The 15,130-nt window shown below is 40.0% G+C and overlaps 1 protein-coding gene across 1 annotated transcript in view; it reads right to left on the bottom strand.

Annotated features, from left to right (window-relative positions):
* Positions 1 to 3,035: 3,035 nt before the first annotated feature.
* RPIA (ribose 5-phosphate isomerase A) overlaps positions 3,036 to 15,130 on the bottom strand; it is a 59,388-nt gene continuing 47,293 nt past the window's right edge. Inside the window, exons 8-10 of the mRNA XM_017536546.2 lie at positions 15,053 to 15,083; positions 12,924 to 13,075; positions 3,036 to 3,133 (exon numbers count right to left, since the gene is read on the bottom strand). Coding sequence (XP_017392035.1) covers positions 3,036 to 3,133; positions 12,924 to 13,075; positions 15,053 to 15,083 — 281 coding nt within the window. The remainder of the gene's footprint in view (positions 3,134 to 12,923; positions 13,076 to 15,052; positions 15,084 to 15,130) is intronic.

Below are 15,130 nucleotides of genomic sequence, written 5' to 3'. Positions count from 1 at the left end.
AAAAAAAAAAAAAAAAAAAAAAAAAAAAAAAAAAGAGAACAAACACCATAAAGGTGACATGAGATAATAATGCAAAAACCCAAATAGTGCCTGGCACACATTCAGGTTCAAATACCATAGCTCTCCGCTTCCCCTCCTTGCCACTTTAGGATAAAAGGTTGAAACTGCTGAAATATAATAGTTCAATAAAAATAGTACATCAAAGCAAAGCACTGCCCCTGAAATGAAAGCTAACTTCTTGGAATAGGATTACTCCAAAATTAGCTTTTCTGTGAAACTTGCCTGTCTCCGTTAGAATTTTCCCGTAAAAAGTTGCAACACACCATCTCTGGCACTTCTTAAAGACCAACATAAGAGTATCCTCCCAGACACTACAAAACCTCCAACCTGAAGACCAGGGGTTCCGGGGCTGGCTCAGCCACTTACTAGCTCTATCTGTGACAAGTGACTTATCCTATTCAGACCTGTTTCTCTGCCATCAGCTGACAACTTATTTAACATTAAATAAAAGTGCTTTGATGGAGTCAAAGCCAGCAAAGACGGCACGTAGGAAGCTGTCGCCAGTCACCTGTCAACCACTTTCCCCACTCAGAGCCCATCTCTTGCCCACCTGCCCACCGTGTTCCTCCAGTTCATCATTCCTCTGTCAAGGTGCCTGTCAGGCTCACCAGGCTGGAAGCCCGTGGAGCACAGGCAGATCTTATCCATCTGTGTCCCATCCTCTCCCTCCCACTAGTGCCCACTAGGAACTGGCCAATGATGGAAGCTCAAACAGTTTGATCAATGAAGAATATAAAAACTTAATGAGAAGCTGTAGCTGAAAACAAACTGAATACATTTTATTTAAATCAGAGTGATTTTCCTCCTTTGATACTTCCCAGAGTGTGACCGCGTACCTTGGTCATAAACATTTCCCAAATACAAAATTTGCAGTTCACCCTTGCCCCTGAGATTCATCATTAATCACATGTACTAGCACGTGGGTCACATGAAAAAAATTATTTTTTCTATCTTATTCCATCTAACTCCTCAGAAAGATCACATTTAATGAGTTTTAATGAAGAATCTTTAGTCAAAATGTACCTTGCTGTTATGTGTGCCTAAAACATAGGTGTTTTGTTTTCCTCAAGAGAAGGAAAACCTAACATCAACATTCAAAGGAACTGCAGATCCGTCACAGGTGCGAATGCTTATGAAACCCACAGAAAATTTACATGTGATGTGGTACATGCAGGTGTTTTTCAGAAATTCAGCTTAACTTTGTTGTTTATCTTTATTCCTAAATTTAATCCATGCCACAAGACCTTTAAAAGATTATTTCAAAAATTAGTTTTATCAAGATTTCTCAGCTAAGATATAATGCCTGTTTTGTGTAAAAATTATAACCCAAACCAAATGAAAAATAAAGCACTCCTAACAATAGGTTTCCTAATAATATGTAAGGCAGCTACTTTTAAAGAGTACTTTGAGAGTGAAGAGGGAACTCCGAAAGAAATACGCATCTTTAATGCTTTCTCTCCTGATGTAAGTTTTATTCTGCAACTTGATGTAGCAAGAATTCAGATGCCAACAAGTCTGATCGTTATTATCCAAGCTTCAAAATAGAGAGTAAACTGAGGGAAATGACTGTTCCAAATATTGTCCAAAGTTAGCAAGTAGAAATCAGGGCTCTCAACATCAAGACCTTTTAACAAGAGGATGGATTCCTTTGAGCCTAGTCTAGAATGCTCACTGAGCTGGTCAGGCCTTTCCTTTCCCTAGGAGGCTCTTTTCAGAAAATTGACTGTTTATTAAGCAAACTGCAGATTAGAGTTGGGGGCACTAATTAGGATAACTATTTCACTGATTATCAGCTTCCATAACTAAAGAAGTTTCGACTCATATAAAATGTGGAGATAATCTGTGACTTTTGTTCATCTGTATTAGCCTTCATGAACAAGAAAATTAATACCTTGCCTGACAAAGGGCTATAGCATATTTCCTTAAATAACTGACATATCTGGAAGATAGCTTTCCCAGAAATAATGGAAACATTTACCTATTCTTTGGTTCAAGATTTCTTGAGTGAATTCCACCCCATACAGATCTGATATACACTGGGTGGGCAAAACTGATTCCCCTCTGTCTTGGCTTTCCTTCTGTGGCCATTTAAATTCCAATTCTAAAGTAAAGACAAAAGAGTCAAAATGGCACCACACTGTTTTATTTCAACCTGCAAACAATATAAAGAGGTAAGGACTTCTGACACCAAACCATGCAAGAAGTAACAGAGAAAAATATTAACAACAGAAAGTAAATCATTTAAAAAAAAAAAACAAGTACTTCACATTTCACAGCAGTGCTTTGGCAGTACTGGCAAGCATTTCTGATCAATTTCTTCCAACAGTAGGGATATGAAGAAACCCCCAGATCTTAGCAAAAGTATAACCACATTTTCTCCCCAATAGTTTACATTCCCAAGTCATTCCATACTACCCCGCTCCACTCCACAGTTTTGTAAACGTGATCTTAAGATGTAACCAGGTATGATGTGTGCTCACAGTGAAAACTAAAAACAAAACAGAAAATAGCAGACAAGTAAACAAAGTTTCCAGTAAGGCATCAGGAAATCACTGCTGGCTGAGCCCCTCATTTTATCAGCTTAAAGAAGTTTTGATTTTTATATCTCAGCAAACCCAATATTCAGAAACTTTACCAGCAGACTCAAGTCAACGGTTTTAAAGACAGTCCACCTCTCCTTTTTTTTTTTTTTATAAATGTTTCATATAAAACATGAAATCAAGTTCTACTTTATTTAAAAAACTGAATAGTTTAATAGTAAAAATATATGTTTATATTTCTCTTTTTAAAAAGACATTTAATAACAATACTTCATAAGACTGGATTTAACTCCCCCTCCCACTCCCCCACCCCGTCCCTCACAACCAGTTTTCCACCCTGGCAGAGATACATTAAGGCAAAGGCTCCTGGAGAGGTACATCCACCTTGGCTGTGGGCTGGAAACTCAAGATGAACACACTCTGCTCCTCGCAGGGTCAAGAGAAAGGCTTCTCCCTCATGTTAACTGAGCCATCCTGCATCCCGAAGTAGACTCTCTCAGCCATGTTGATGAATAGGCCTGTGTCCACCACACCTGCAGGACAAAGGACAGAAAGAAACATTATGTTTCAGTCTCCCAAAGCAAAAGAGACTCAAAGACCACAGAGTCACGAGAAGCAACTGTCATACACAGCACTGGATGAATGACAAATCTAAAGCCTTTCTCTCCCACAGAGCAATGAAAAGAGATTCTGATTATCTTTATTTCTTCTTGCCACCTCTTTCTTCCCCCCCACCTTGGCTTTCTTTCTGTACCCAAACATGCCAAGCTTTGTCCTTCCCTGGGCTTTGTTCATGCTGTTCCCTCTGCCTGGACAAGTCATCATCAAGCACTTCAATGGCTCGTCACTGTCATTCAGACATATCAGATGGCAAGTCATCCTCTAGAGATCCTCCATGACTAATGCAACCAAGGAGCCCCACTACCAGTTATTTTCAATCACACCATCAGCCTTGAAAGATTTCCTGAGAGGGGGAGGAGATATTTGCAAAGCATAGTACTTGACAAAAAACACACATCAAAAATATAAACTTATAATCAAGGAAAAGACAGAATCCCCATAGAAAAACAGACAAAAGACTTGAACAAGTACCTCACAAAAGAAGCTATCCAAAATGGCCAATAAACATTTTAAAAGATGTTCAAATTCATTTGCTGAAAGGAAATACAAATTAACATTACAAGATACCACTACACACCCACCAGAGTGAGTGTAATGAAATTCAGCTGGGATGCAAAGACACTCATACCCATTGACAGTGGAGGCTGAGCTGGCAAAACCACTCTGAAAATGTTGTGAGTACATCTTCCAAAGCTGAATATATTCATATCTAACCACTTAACAATTCTATTCCTAGATATACAACTGTTAGGCATATGTATATATGGTCATCAAAAGATATGTATAAGATGTTCATAGTGGCACTTTTCCTATTAGCTACAAACTGATAAAATCCAAATGTCCATTGAGAGTAGAACAGAGGCTGGGTATGGTGGCTCTTGCCTATAATCCCAGGAGTCTGATGGAGCTCCAGATGGAATTGATGGAACCCAGGAGTTCTAGACCAGCCTGAATAACATAGCACAGAGATGGCAGCTCTACAAAAAAAAAAAAAACACAAAAATTAGCCAAGCATGCTGGCACGTGCCTGTAGTCCCAGTTACTCAGGAGACTGAGGTGGCAGGATCACCTGAGCCCAGGAACAGAGGTTGCAGTGAGCCATGATTATGCTACTATACTCTAGCCTGGGTGACAGAGCAAGTTTTTGTCTCCAAAAAAAGAAAGAAAAAGAAAAAAATAATAGAGTAGAATAGAGATATAAACTTTTTTTCACACACATACAGATGATGGAATATGATTCAGAAATGAAAACAACTACACACAGCCTTTACCAAAAATATTTACATATACACACATACTTCAATGACATAACACTTTAACTGTAAGAGAAAAGGTATGATGAACCAGGTAGCAGTGAAACAGACACCTGCCCACACTGCTGGTAGAAGGGTAAGTGAATACAAGCTACGGATGGCAATTTGGTTCCATCTAACAAAAAGCACAGACACATTAATCCTTTCAACCAGTGATTCTCTGCTAGCAAAAATTTGCAAACATAAATGACCACTAGTGGTGATCCAGTTTAGTAATGATGTTATATAGCTAAAGTGAAATACATGCAGTTATTGAGGAAAAAAAAAAGGAGCAAGGAAGCTCTTTGTAAGCCAGTAAGTAATAATCTCCAAGATAAGCAAAACAGAAAACAGAACATGTATAAAGCATGCTACCACTAGTGTAAAAAGGGGTGGGGTGGGAGGAGTTGCAATATGTGTGTTTATGAAAGACTGTTCAAAGGCCACACAATTTTGGTAGCACTGCCTGCCTCCAGACAGGGTAACTAGTTGGTCAGAAAAGTGACGAGCAAGACTTGCCACTGTTTAACTCATAATTTTAAACTACATAAATTCAAAAGGATAAATAGAACGAAAACTTCCAGGAAAATGGCAGATAGGGACAGGACTAATGTGCAGCCCCTCCTTGGATGGACAGAACAGCATGTAGAGACTCACACTGTGAACATTTGCTCCAAGAACCACCACAGGAACATACCAGGAAAACCAAAAGAATTCACAAACCCAGGCCGGGCGCGGTGGCTCAAGCCTGTAATCCCAGCACTTTGGGAGGCCGAGGCGGGTGGATCACGAGGTCAAGAGATTGAGACCATCCTGGTCAACATGGTGAAACCCCGTCTCTACTAAAAATACAAAAAATTAGCTGGGCATGGTGGCGCGTGCCTGTAATCCCGGCTACTCAGGAGGCTGAGGCAGGAGAATTGCCTGAACCCAGAAGACGGAGGTTGCGGTGAGCCGAGATCGCGCCATTGCACTCCAGCCTGGGTAACAAGAGCGAAACTCCGTCTCAAAAAAAAAAAAAAAAAAAAAAAAAAAAGAATTCACAAACCCTTTGAAAGAAGTGGCTTGCTGCTGCAAACTCCACAAGACAGCCAAAAAAGTGTGAGCTCCCAAAGTGTGAGAGGGGAAAAAGTCTGCCTCTGAACAAACATCCCTGCTGGGGAACCTGAAAAATTCAGATCACAGGAGAAGGATTTAACCTTACCTAGAGCCTAAATGGATTTAGAGAGCTGAGCAAACTATAAAAGTGGAAGCAACAGCAGGAAGAGCCCTGTGGACACTCCTGGTCCCCAGCTCGAGCCCAGGGAAGTCATCTCTGGCTTTAACTCACAGGGGTCCTTGGGGAAGAAAAGTCAGCCAGCAGAATTTGGGAGGGGCCACAGGGTAAAGGAAGCTTCTAGCTGAGCTCCATAATAATTTCAACTGAGCAAAAATTTTCCTGAGCAGAATCCAGTGGAAGGCAAATGGGATGTGCGATAGAAGTGCAGAAGCCACAGTCGAAGGTAAAGGCAGGTAGGGAGGGGCAAGGCCTGAGAGGCCTGCTTGCTTTCTCAGCAGGGAGGCTTGTAGCCTGGGTCAAGATCTCAGCCCTGCTCACCATGGTGGATATAAATGCAGGGCATGATGAGAGTGAAACTGGCCTTGCTGGCTGTGTGGCAGCTGGGTGAGGCCTGTCACTGCTGGCTTTCCCCTACTTCCCTGGCAGGCTACATGAGACAGAAGAGGCAAATCGCCCTGGCAACATAATGCCATTGACTTGAGAACCACCCTGAATCCCCTACAGTGGCCACAGCAAGCCCCGCCAAAGCAGAGTCTGACTCAGACACACCTAACTCTGCCCCAAATTGATGGTTTTTCTCTACCCACCCTGGTAGCCAAAGACAAAAGACATAAACTCTTGGGAGTTCTATGGCCCTTCCTATCACCTAAGAAACCCGAATACTTAACCTGGCCAACGTAGGACAAGCTTGTATCCTCACCATACTACCGCAGCTGATGCTTTCTTGAAAGCACCACCTCCTCACTGAAGGCCAACCAACTCAAGCCATTACAGAAACTCATAACAGAACAACCCTGCTCCAAAGAAGGGGAAAACAACAGCTAATTCCATCGCCTGCAACATCTTTGTTAACCAGAGATCCTGAGTCTGTCCACATGACAGCTTCACTGCTAGCATAAATCAGCATTCAAGAAAACCAGTGTACTAAACAAAAATACAACCAGGGATTCCTACAGAATCCACTTCACTCTCCTGCCACCTCCACCAAAGCAGGGGCTGGTATCCACAGCTCAGAGACCTAAAGATAGATCACATCACAGGACTCTCTGCAGACATTCCCCAGCACCAGCCTGGAGCCCAGTAGCCCCATTGGGTGGCTATACCCAGAAGGGCACAACCACTGCAGTTTAGCTCTCAAGAAGCCTTATCCTTAGAGGAAGAGCACCCCATCAAGGGATCACCCCATTGGACAAAATAATCTGAACAGCAGCCCTTGGGTTCTAGATCTTTCCAATTAAATAGTCTACCAAAATGAGAAGAAATCAGAAAACGAATTATGGTAATATGACAAAACAAGGTTCTATAGCACCTCCAATAGATCACACCAGCTCTCCGGCAACAAATCCAAACCAAGAAGAAATCTCTGAATTGCCAGATAAAGAATTCAAAAGGTTGATTATTAAGCTAATCAAGGAAGTACCAGAGAAAGGTGAAAAACAATTTAAAAAAAAATTTGAAGACTCCAGAGAAACAGATATTATAAAGAAAAGACAAACTTCTGGAAATGAAAGACACACTTGAGAAATGCAAAATCCACTGTGAAATTTCAACAACGGACTAGAACAAGTAGAAAAAAAGAACTTCAAAGCTCAAAGACAAGGCTTTCAAATTAACCTAATCCAACAAAGACAAAAGAAAAAAGAATCAAAAAAATGGACAAAGCCTCCAAGAAATTTGGGATTATGTTAAACAACCAAACATAAGAATAACTGATGTTCCTGAGGAAGAAGAGAAATCAAAAAGTTTGGAAAACCTATTTGAGGGAATAATTGAGGAAAACTTTGCTGGTCTTGCTAGAGATCTAGACATCCAAATTAAAAAGCCTGAAGAACACTCAGGAAATTCGTTGCAAAAAGATCACCACCTAGGCATATAGTCATCAAGTCATCTAAAGTAAGAAGGAAAGAATCTTGAAAGCTGTGAGGCAAAAGCATTAGGTAACCTATAAAAGTAAGCCCACTAAATTAACAGCAGATTTCTCAGCAGAAGTCCTACAAGCCAGAAGGGATTGTGGTCTTATCTTTAGCCTCCTTAAACTAATTATCAGCCAAGAATTTTGTATCCAGTGAAACTAAGCTTCACAAATGAAGGAAAGATACAGTCATTTTCAGACAACTGCTGAGGGAATTTGCCACTACCAAGCCAGCACTACAAGAAATGCTAAAATGAGTTCTAAATCTTGAAACAAAAACTGTCAAAATATACCTAAATAGAAGAACCTCCTTAAAGCATAAACTTCACAGGGCCTATGAAACAATATCACAATGCAAAAAAAAAAAAAAAAGGTATCCGGGAGACAACTATCATGATGAATAGAACAGTACCTCACAACTCAATATTAACGCTGAACATAAATGGCCTAAATGCTCTACTTAAAAGATCATAATGAACTGGGCACAGTGGCTCACTCCTGTAATCCCAGCACCTTGGGTGGCCAAGGCAGGCTGATCACCTGAGGTCAGGAGTTCGAGACCAGCCTGCCCAACACTGGCAAAACCCTGTCTCTACTAAAAATACAACAAAATTAGCTGGGTGTGGTGGTGGGTACCTGTAATCCAAGCTACTTGGGAGGCTGAGGCAGGAGAATTGTTTGAACCCAAGACGCAGAGGTTGCAGTGGGCCAAGAACATGACATTGCACTCCAGCCTGGGCGACAAGAGTGCAACTTCATCTCAAAAAAAAAAAAGATACACAATGGCAGGGTGCAGAAAAATCCACCAACCAAGTATCTGCTGTCTTCAAGAGACTCACCTAACACATAAGGATTCACATAAGCTTACTGTAAAGGGGTAGGAAAAACAGAAAAGACAAAGAGGAACATTATATAATGATAAAATGATTAGTCCAACAGGATAAAAGGATAAGTCGAACTATATTTAGTCCAATCCTAAATATATATTCACCTAACATTAGAACTCCCAAATTTATAAAACTGTTACTACTAGGCCTAAGAAATGACATAGACGGCAACATAGTAATAGTGGGAGACTTCAATACTCCACTGACAGCACAAAACAGGTCACCAAGACAGAAAGTCAACAAAAAAACTACACCCTGAACAAATGGCCTTAAGAGATATCTATAGAACATTTCACCTAACAACTACAGAATTTATATTCTTTTCATCAGCATGGAACACTCTATAACACAGACCATATGAGAGGCCACAAAACAAGTCTCAATACATTTAAGAAAAGCTAAATTATATCAAGTACTCTCACAGACATAACTGGAATAAAATTGGAAATCAACTCCAAAAGGAACCCTCAGAACTATACAAATACATGGAAATTAAATAATCTGGTCCTGAATGTTCTCTGGGTCAACAATGAAATCAAGATGGAAATTTAAAAATTATTTGAACTTAATAATAATAGTGATACAACCTATCAAAACCTCTTGGATACAGCAAAAGCAGTGCTAAGAGGAAAGCTCATAGCCTTAAATGCCTACACCAAAAAGTCTGAAAGAGCACAAATAGACAATCTGAGGTCACAACTCAAGGCACTAGAGAAACAAGAACGAACCAAACTCAAAACCAGCAGAAGAAAAGAAATAACCAAGAGCAGAACTAAATGAAATTAAAACAAGCAAAAAATACAAAAGACAAATGAAACAAAAAGCTGGTTATTTGAAAAGAAAAACAAAATCGACAGACCATTAGCAAGATTAACCAAGAAAAGAAGAGAGAAAATCCAAATAAGCTCAATTACAAATGAAATGGGAGATATTATAACCACAGAAATATCATTCATGAACATTTTATTTTGCATGAACTAGAAAATCTGGAAATATACAACGCTCCTAGACTAAAGCAGGAAGAAACAGAAACTCTGAACAAATCAATAACAAGCAGCGATACTGAAAGAGTAATATAACAAACAGTCAACAGAAAAAGACCGGAACCAAGTAGATTCACAGCTGAATTCTATCAGACATTCAAAAAATTGGTACCAATTTTTTGAAAATAGTACTGAAACTATTCCAAAAGATGAAAAAAGGGGGAATCCTCCCTAAGTCATTCTATGAAGGCAGCATTACCCTTATGTCAAAACCAGGAAAGATCGTAACAAAAAAAGAAAACTACAGACCAATATCCCTGATGAACACAGATGCAAAAATCCTCAACAAAATACTAGCTAACAAAATCCAACAGCATATCAAAAAGATAATACATCATGATCAAGTAGGTTTCATACCAGGGATGCAGGGATGGTTTAACATATGCAAGTCAATAAACGTGATACACATATAAACAATTAAAAACAAAAAGCATATGATCATCTCAATAGATGAAGAAAAAGCATATGACAAAATCCAGCATCCCTTTACTATTAAAACTGTCAGCAAAATCGGCACAGAAGGGACATACCTAAAGGTAATGAAAGCTATCTATGACAAACCTACAACCAGTATTATACTGAAAGGGCGAAGTTGAGAGCATTCCCCCTGAGAACCAGAACAAGACAAGGATGCCCACTTTCATCACTTCTATTCAACATACTACTGAAGTTCTAGCCAGAGCAATCAGACAAGACAAAGAAAGGGCATCCAAATCAGTAAAGAGAAAGTCAAACTGTCGCTGTTCACTAATAATATGATCATATACCTAGAAAACCCTCAGGACTCATCCAAAAAGGTCTTAGATCTGATAAATGAATTCAGTAAAGTTTCAGGATACAAAATTAATGTGCACAAATCAGCGGCACTGCTACATAACAACCACCACCATGCAGAAAATCAAATAAAGAACTCAACCCCTTTTACAATAGCTGCAAAAATAAAATACTTAGGAATATACCTAACCAAGGAGGTGAAAGATCTCTACAAGGAAAACTACAACACACTGCTGAAAAAAACTCCAAGAAATGGGACCCATCCCATGCTCATGGATGAATAGAATCAATATTGTGAAAATGACCATGTACTGCCAAAAACAATCCACAAATTCAATGCAATTCCCATCAAAACACCACCATCATTCTTCACAGAATTAGGGAAAAAAAAAATCTTAAAATTCATATGGAAACAACAAAGAGCCCGCATAGCCAAAGCAAGACTAAGCAAAAAGAAGAAATCTTGAGGCACTACATTATCTGACTTCAAACTACAATATAAGGTCATAGTCACCAAAACAGCATGGTACTGGTATAAAAACAGGCATACTAACCAATGGAATCAAATAGAAAAGCCAGAAATAAAGCGAAATATGGTCAACTGATCTTCAACAAATCAAACAAAAAGATAAAGAGGGGAAAGGACACCCTATTCAACAATGGTGCTGGGATAATCAGCAAGTCACATGCAGAAGAATGTAGCTGGATCCTCATCTGTTATCTCATACAAAAAAAAATCCAAGGTGGATTAAAGACTTAAACTGAAGACCTGAAACTATAAAAACTCTAGAAAATAACATTGGAAAAACCTTTCTAAACATTGGCTTAGGCAAAGATTTAATGACCAAGAACCCAAAAGCAAATACAACAAAAACAAAGATAAATAGGTAGGACTTAATTAAACTACAGAGTTTCTGCAAGACAAAAGCAACAGTCAGCAGAGTAAACAGACAACCCACAGAGTGGGAGAAATCTTCACAATCTATACATCTGAAAAAGGATGAATATCTAGAACCTACAAGGAACTCAAACAAATTAGCAAGAAAAAACCCCATCAAAAAGTGGGCTAAGGACATGAATATACAGTTCTCAAAAGAAGATATGCAAATGGCCAACAAACATGATGAAAAAATGCTCAATATCACTAATGATCAGGGAAATGCAAATCAAAACCACAAAGCAATCCCACTTTACTCCCACAAGAATGGCCATAATCAAAAAATCAAAAAATAATACATGTTGGCATGGATGCAGTGAAAAGAGAATACTTCTACACTGCTGGTGGGAATGTAACCTAGTACAACCACTGTAGAAAACAGTGTGGAGATTTCTTAAAGAACTCATAGTAGAACTACCATTTGATCCAGCAATCCCACTACTGGGTATCCACCCAGAAGAAAAGAAATCATTATATGAAAAGACATTTGTACACACGTTTATAGCAGCATAACTTGCAATTCCAACAATAAGGAACCAATCTAAATGCCCATCAACCAACAAGTGGACAAAGAAAATGTGGTGTATATCTAGATATACATACACACACACATGCACACACACACACACACACACACACACACACCACTGAATACTACTCAGCCATAAAAAGGAATGAAATAATAGCATTCACAGCAACCTGGATGGAGTTGGAGACCATTATTTTAAGTGAAGTAATTCAGAGATGGAAAGCTAAACATTGTATATTCTTACTTTTAAGTGGGATCTAAGCTATAAGGATACAAAGGTATAAGAATGATATAACGGACTCTGGGGACTTGGGGGGAAGGGTAGGAGTGGGATGAGGAACAAAAGACTACACATTGGGTACAGTGTACACTGCTCAGGTGATGGGTGCAACAAAATCTCAGAATCACCACTAAAGAACTTACCCATGTAGCCAAAATCACCTGTTTCCCAACAACTATTGAAAAATTTTAAAAATTTAAAAACTCTAAAGACAGCTCCCAATAAACAAATAGAACAAATAAGATCGAGTAACGATCCAGCAACAAAAAGCCAAAAGATAGAGCAAAGAGCTGCTGAACATAAATAAAGGTCCCCAGCGCCAAACTGTGCCTATGCAACTGGATCCTTCCAAAGATAAGCAAAGTAGCCACTCGAAACCCATTTTTTTCAAAATGTCCGCAATATAAGGAGAAAGGTTCCACTGATCCAAAAGAGAGTCAAACCAGGTTCTGAAAAGGCTTTAAAGATTAAAGAGCAGAGATGAATGAGCAGCAGTCTAAGGTAACACTTTAGAGCAACTTCTCTTTAAATTACTGAGATACTGTGTGTGACTGGCCTCCCCCAACTCCCCAATAAAATACAGTGGAAAGGACAGAGGATGCTAAATGTGAACCTAAAGGAAAGAACTCCAATAGCCCTGGCCCTTCAATAGAGAGTCACTCTGCTCTGGGTGGAACCCAACAAAACATCCAAGAGAGTTGTTCTCTAAGCACCCTCACATACTGCATATGAAATGCACATGGAAACAGGTATAAACAGGGAAACTCACCCTGCTTCTCTTCTCCTGATATTGGTCCAGCCATGAGTCTAATGGACTCAATCAGGAAAAGAGAAAATGAGAAAAGATACAGCAAACCACTCTGATCATCCTGTAGATATCGCATTATATAATAGCTAGCTTCTTTTATCATTTTCCTCACTCTAAGTTCCTAATAAAACTCTGAACTTCTCTAGGATGCAGCTTCTACACACTTTTGTTTCAAGGATCACATATGAGGAAAATCTCCTTACAGAGGACATCTCAGAATCTTAATAAGCCAAGAAAGGTCTAACCAGGAGCAAGAGTGCCATCTAGTGGGCAATGCAAGAAATTCACTTATATCACACCCACATTTGAGCCCTTTCCTCCCAAGGCTCTGGGTTTGTTTGCATTATCACCAAGGGCAAGCTCTCCCATTTTACTAACAGTGATCTGCAGATCTTCTCTCCCTCCTACCTTCTTGGCTCTTTAGTTCTTCCACTAAAAAGAGAATATTAACCAAGAGAATGAGTATAAGCCAACTCATCTTTTTGACTTCACGTGGTAAAAGGCTGTCAAAGACTAAAATAAAATAACAGACTAAAGTAGAATTGGGGCCAGGCACAGCAGCTCACACCTGTGATCCTGGCACTTTGGGAGGCCAAGGTAGACCTTGAGCCCAGTTCAAGACCAGCCTAGGCAACATGGTGAAACCCTGTCTCTGCAAAAATTCAAAGCTTAGCCGGGCGCAGTGGTGTACATCTGTAGTCCCACCTACTGGGGAGGCTGAAACAGGAGAATTGTTTAAGCCCAGGAGGTCAATGCTGCAGTAAGCTGTGATCACACCACTGTACTCCAGCCTGGGTGACACAGTGAGATCCCGTCTCAAAAAATAAAGTAGAAGTGGAAGAATTAGCTTTTCATTACACAGCTTATATTCACACTATTTTCAATCCCAACTAGCACAGATGTATCTCAGCATCTTAGTATATTTAATTAATGGTAACAATAGTACCTTTCTTTCAAAGGATATAGTCAATCAACAAACACATCCTCTTCTGTAATGGGCACTGTTTTAACTCATTTAATCTACTCAACAACCTTATGAGGTAGGAACTAGAATTAACTAACCCCTTCTATACAGTAAGAAACTCAGGCACAGAGATGTTAACTAACTGCTAAACGGTAACATGCCAGAGCACAGCTAGGTTAGGATCCTCATCCAGAATAGTCTGCTCCACTAAATTGGCCTGATAGGTTCTGTCAGCCAGTTCTGGCCCAAGAATACTCCATGATAAGGAATATTCCCTGTTAGACTCTTAGTCTCACAATATCCTAAGAAGCTGATACCTCTCAAGACTGCCTCCTCCTTTTATTCCCCTTGTACGAGGCCACTTCCTCCAGCCTGGATTAGGGCTCTAGCCTCATAACTCATCTCTACACTGCCCACACATCCTTCAGGTAGAGCCCCAGGCTGGCTCTTACTCCATCATTCCCTGGCACAGCTGCATTAGAGGCTTCCCATGGCTCTAAATGCTCATTTCACACAGCCTCTCCTCACCTGGTGCTTCACAAGTGAGCACTGAACATTCAGGGTCTAGTGGCAGGCAACTTGGGGCGCCCATCTTGGTGCTGCTGTCTTTGGGCAAATGGCTTAACCTTCCTTGGCCAGTGTCCTCCTCTATAACTATCTCATCAAAGTGGGAACCAAAGGAAACATTTTTAGACACTTAGCACCATGTCTAGTTTACATTATGCTACGGCATGGGTGAAGAACGACCTCTACACTACAGAATATCTTCACATTCCCCAAAAGAAGAAAGTTTTTGTGCACTCTAGACTCTCAGTATTCCTCTAGTAGAATTTAGCACATTCTATCTTACTTGTAGGCATGGCTTCTACACAGACACACACAGATTTCTCCAGGTTTACATCAACTCTCCTTGAGGACAGATTACATATCCTCTAGATTAAAGTATCCCCTGTTGTGATATGGTGCTGGCCTAGAGCCAGAACCAGAGCAAAACTATTTTATAAAATGCAAAACTGTTTTTAGATAAGTTGAAATGGCTGCCCCATTCTCCTCACAATAACTACTGTCCTTGGCCTCTGTAAATAGAACTGCCAGTTTGTCTTCAAAACTATGTAAAGCTGCTTACCTTTTCTTATCAGTAACTGCTCTCTGTGGCCCTAATGTGACAGGCAAGCAGTCCTAACCCATGCCATCTTGGCTCCTG

This window comes from Cebus imitator, unplaced genomic scaffold, assembly GCF_001604975.1.
Source record: "Cebus imitator isolate Cc_AM_T3 unplaced genomic scaffold, Cebus_imitator-1.0 Scaffold99, whole genome shotgun sequence".
NCBI classification, from domain to species: Eukaryota; Metazoa; Chordata; class Mammalia; order Primates; family Cebidae; genus Cebus; species Cebus imitator.
Note: the sequence above shows the minus strand (reverse complement) of the source record. Positions and strands in the feature narration are given on the sequence as shown.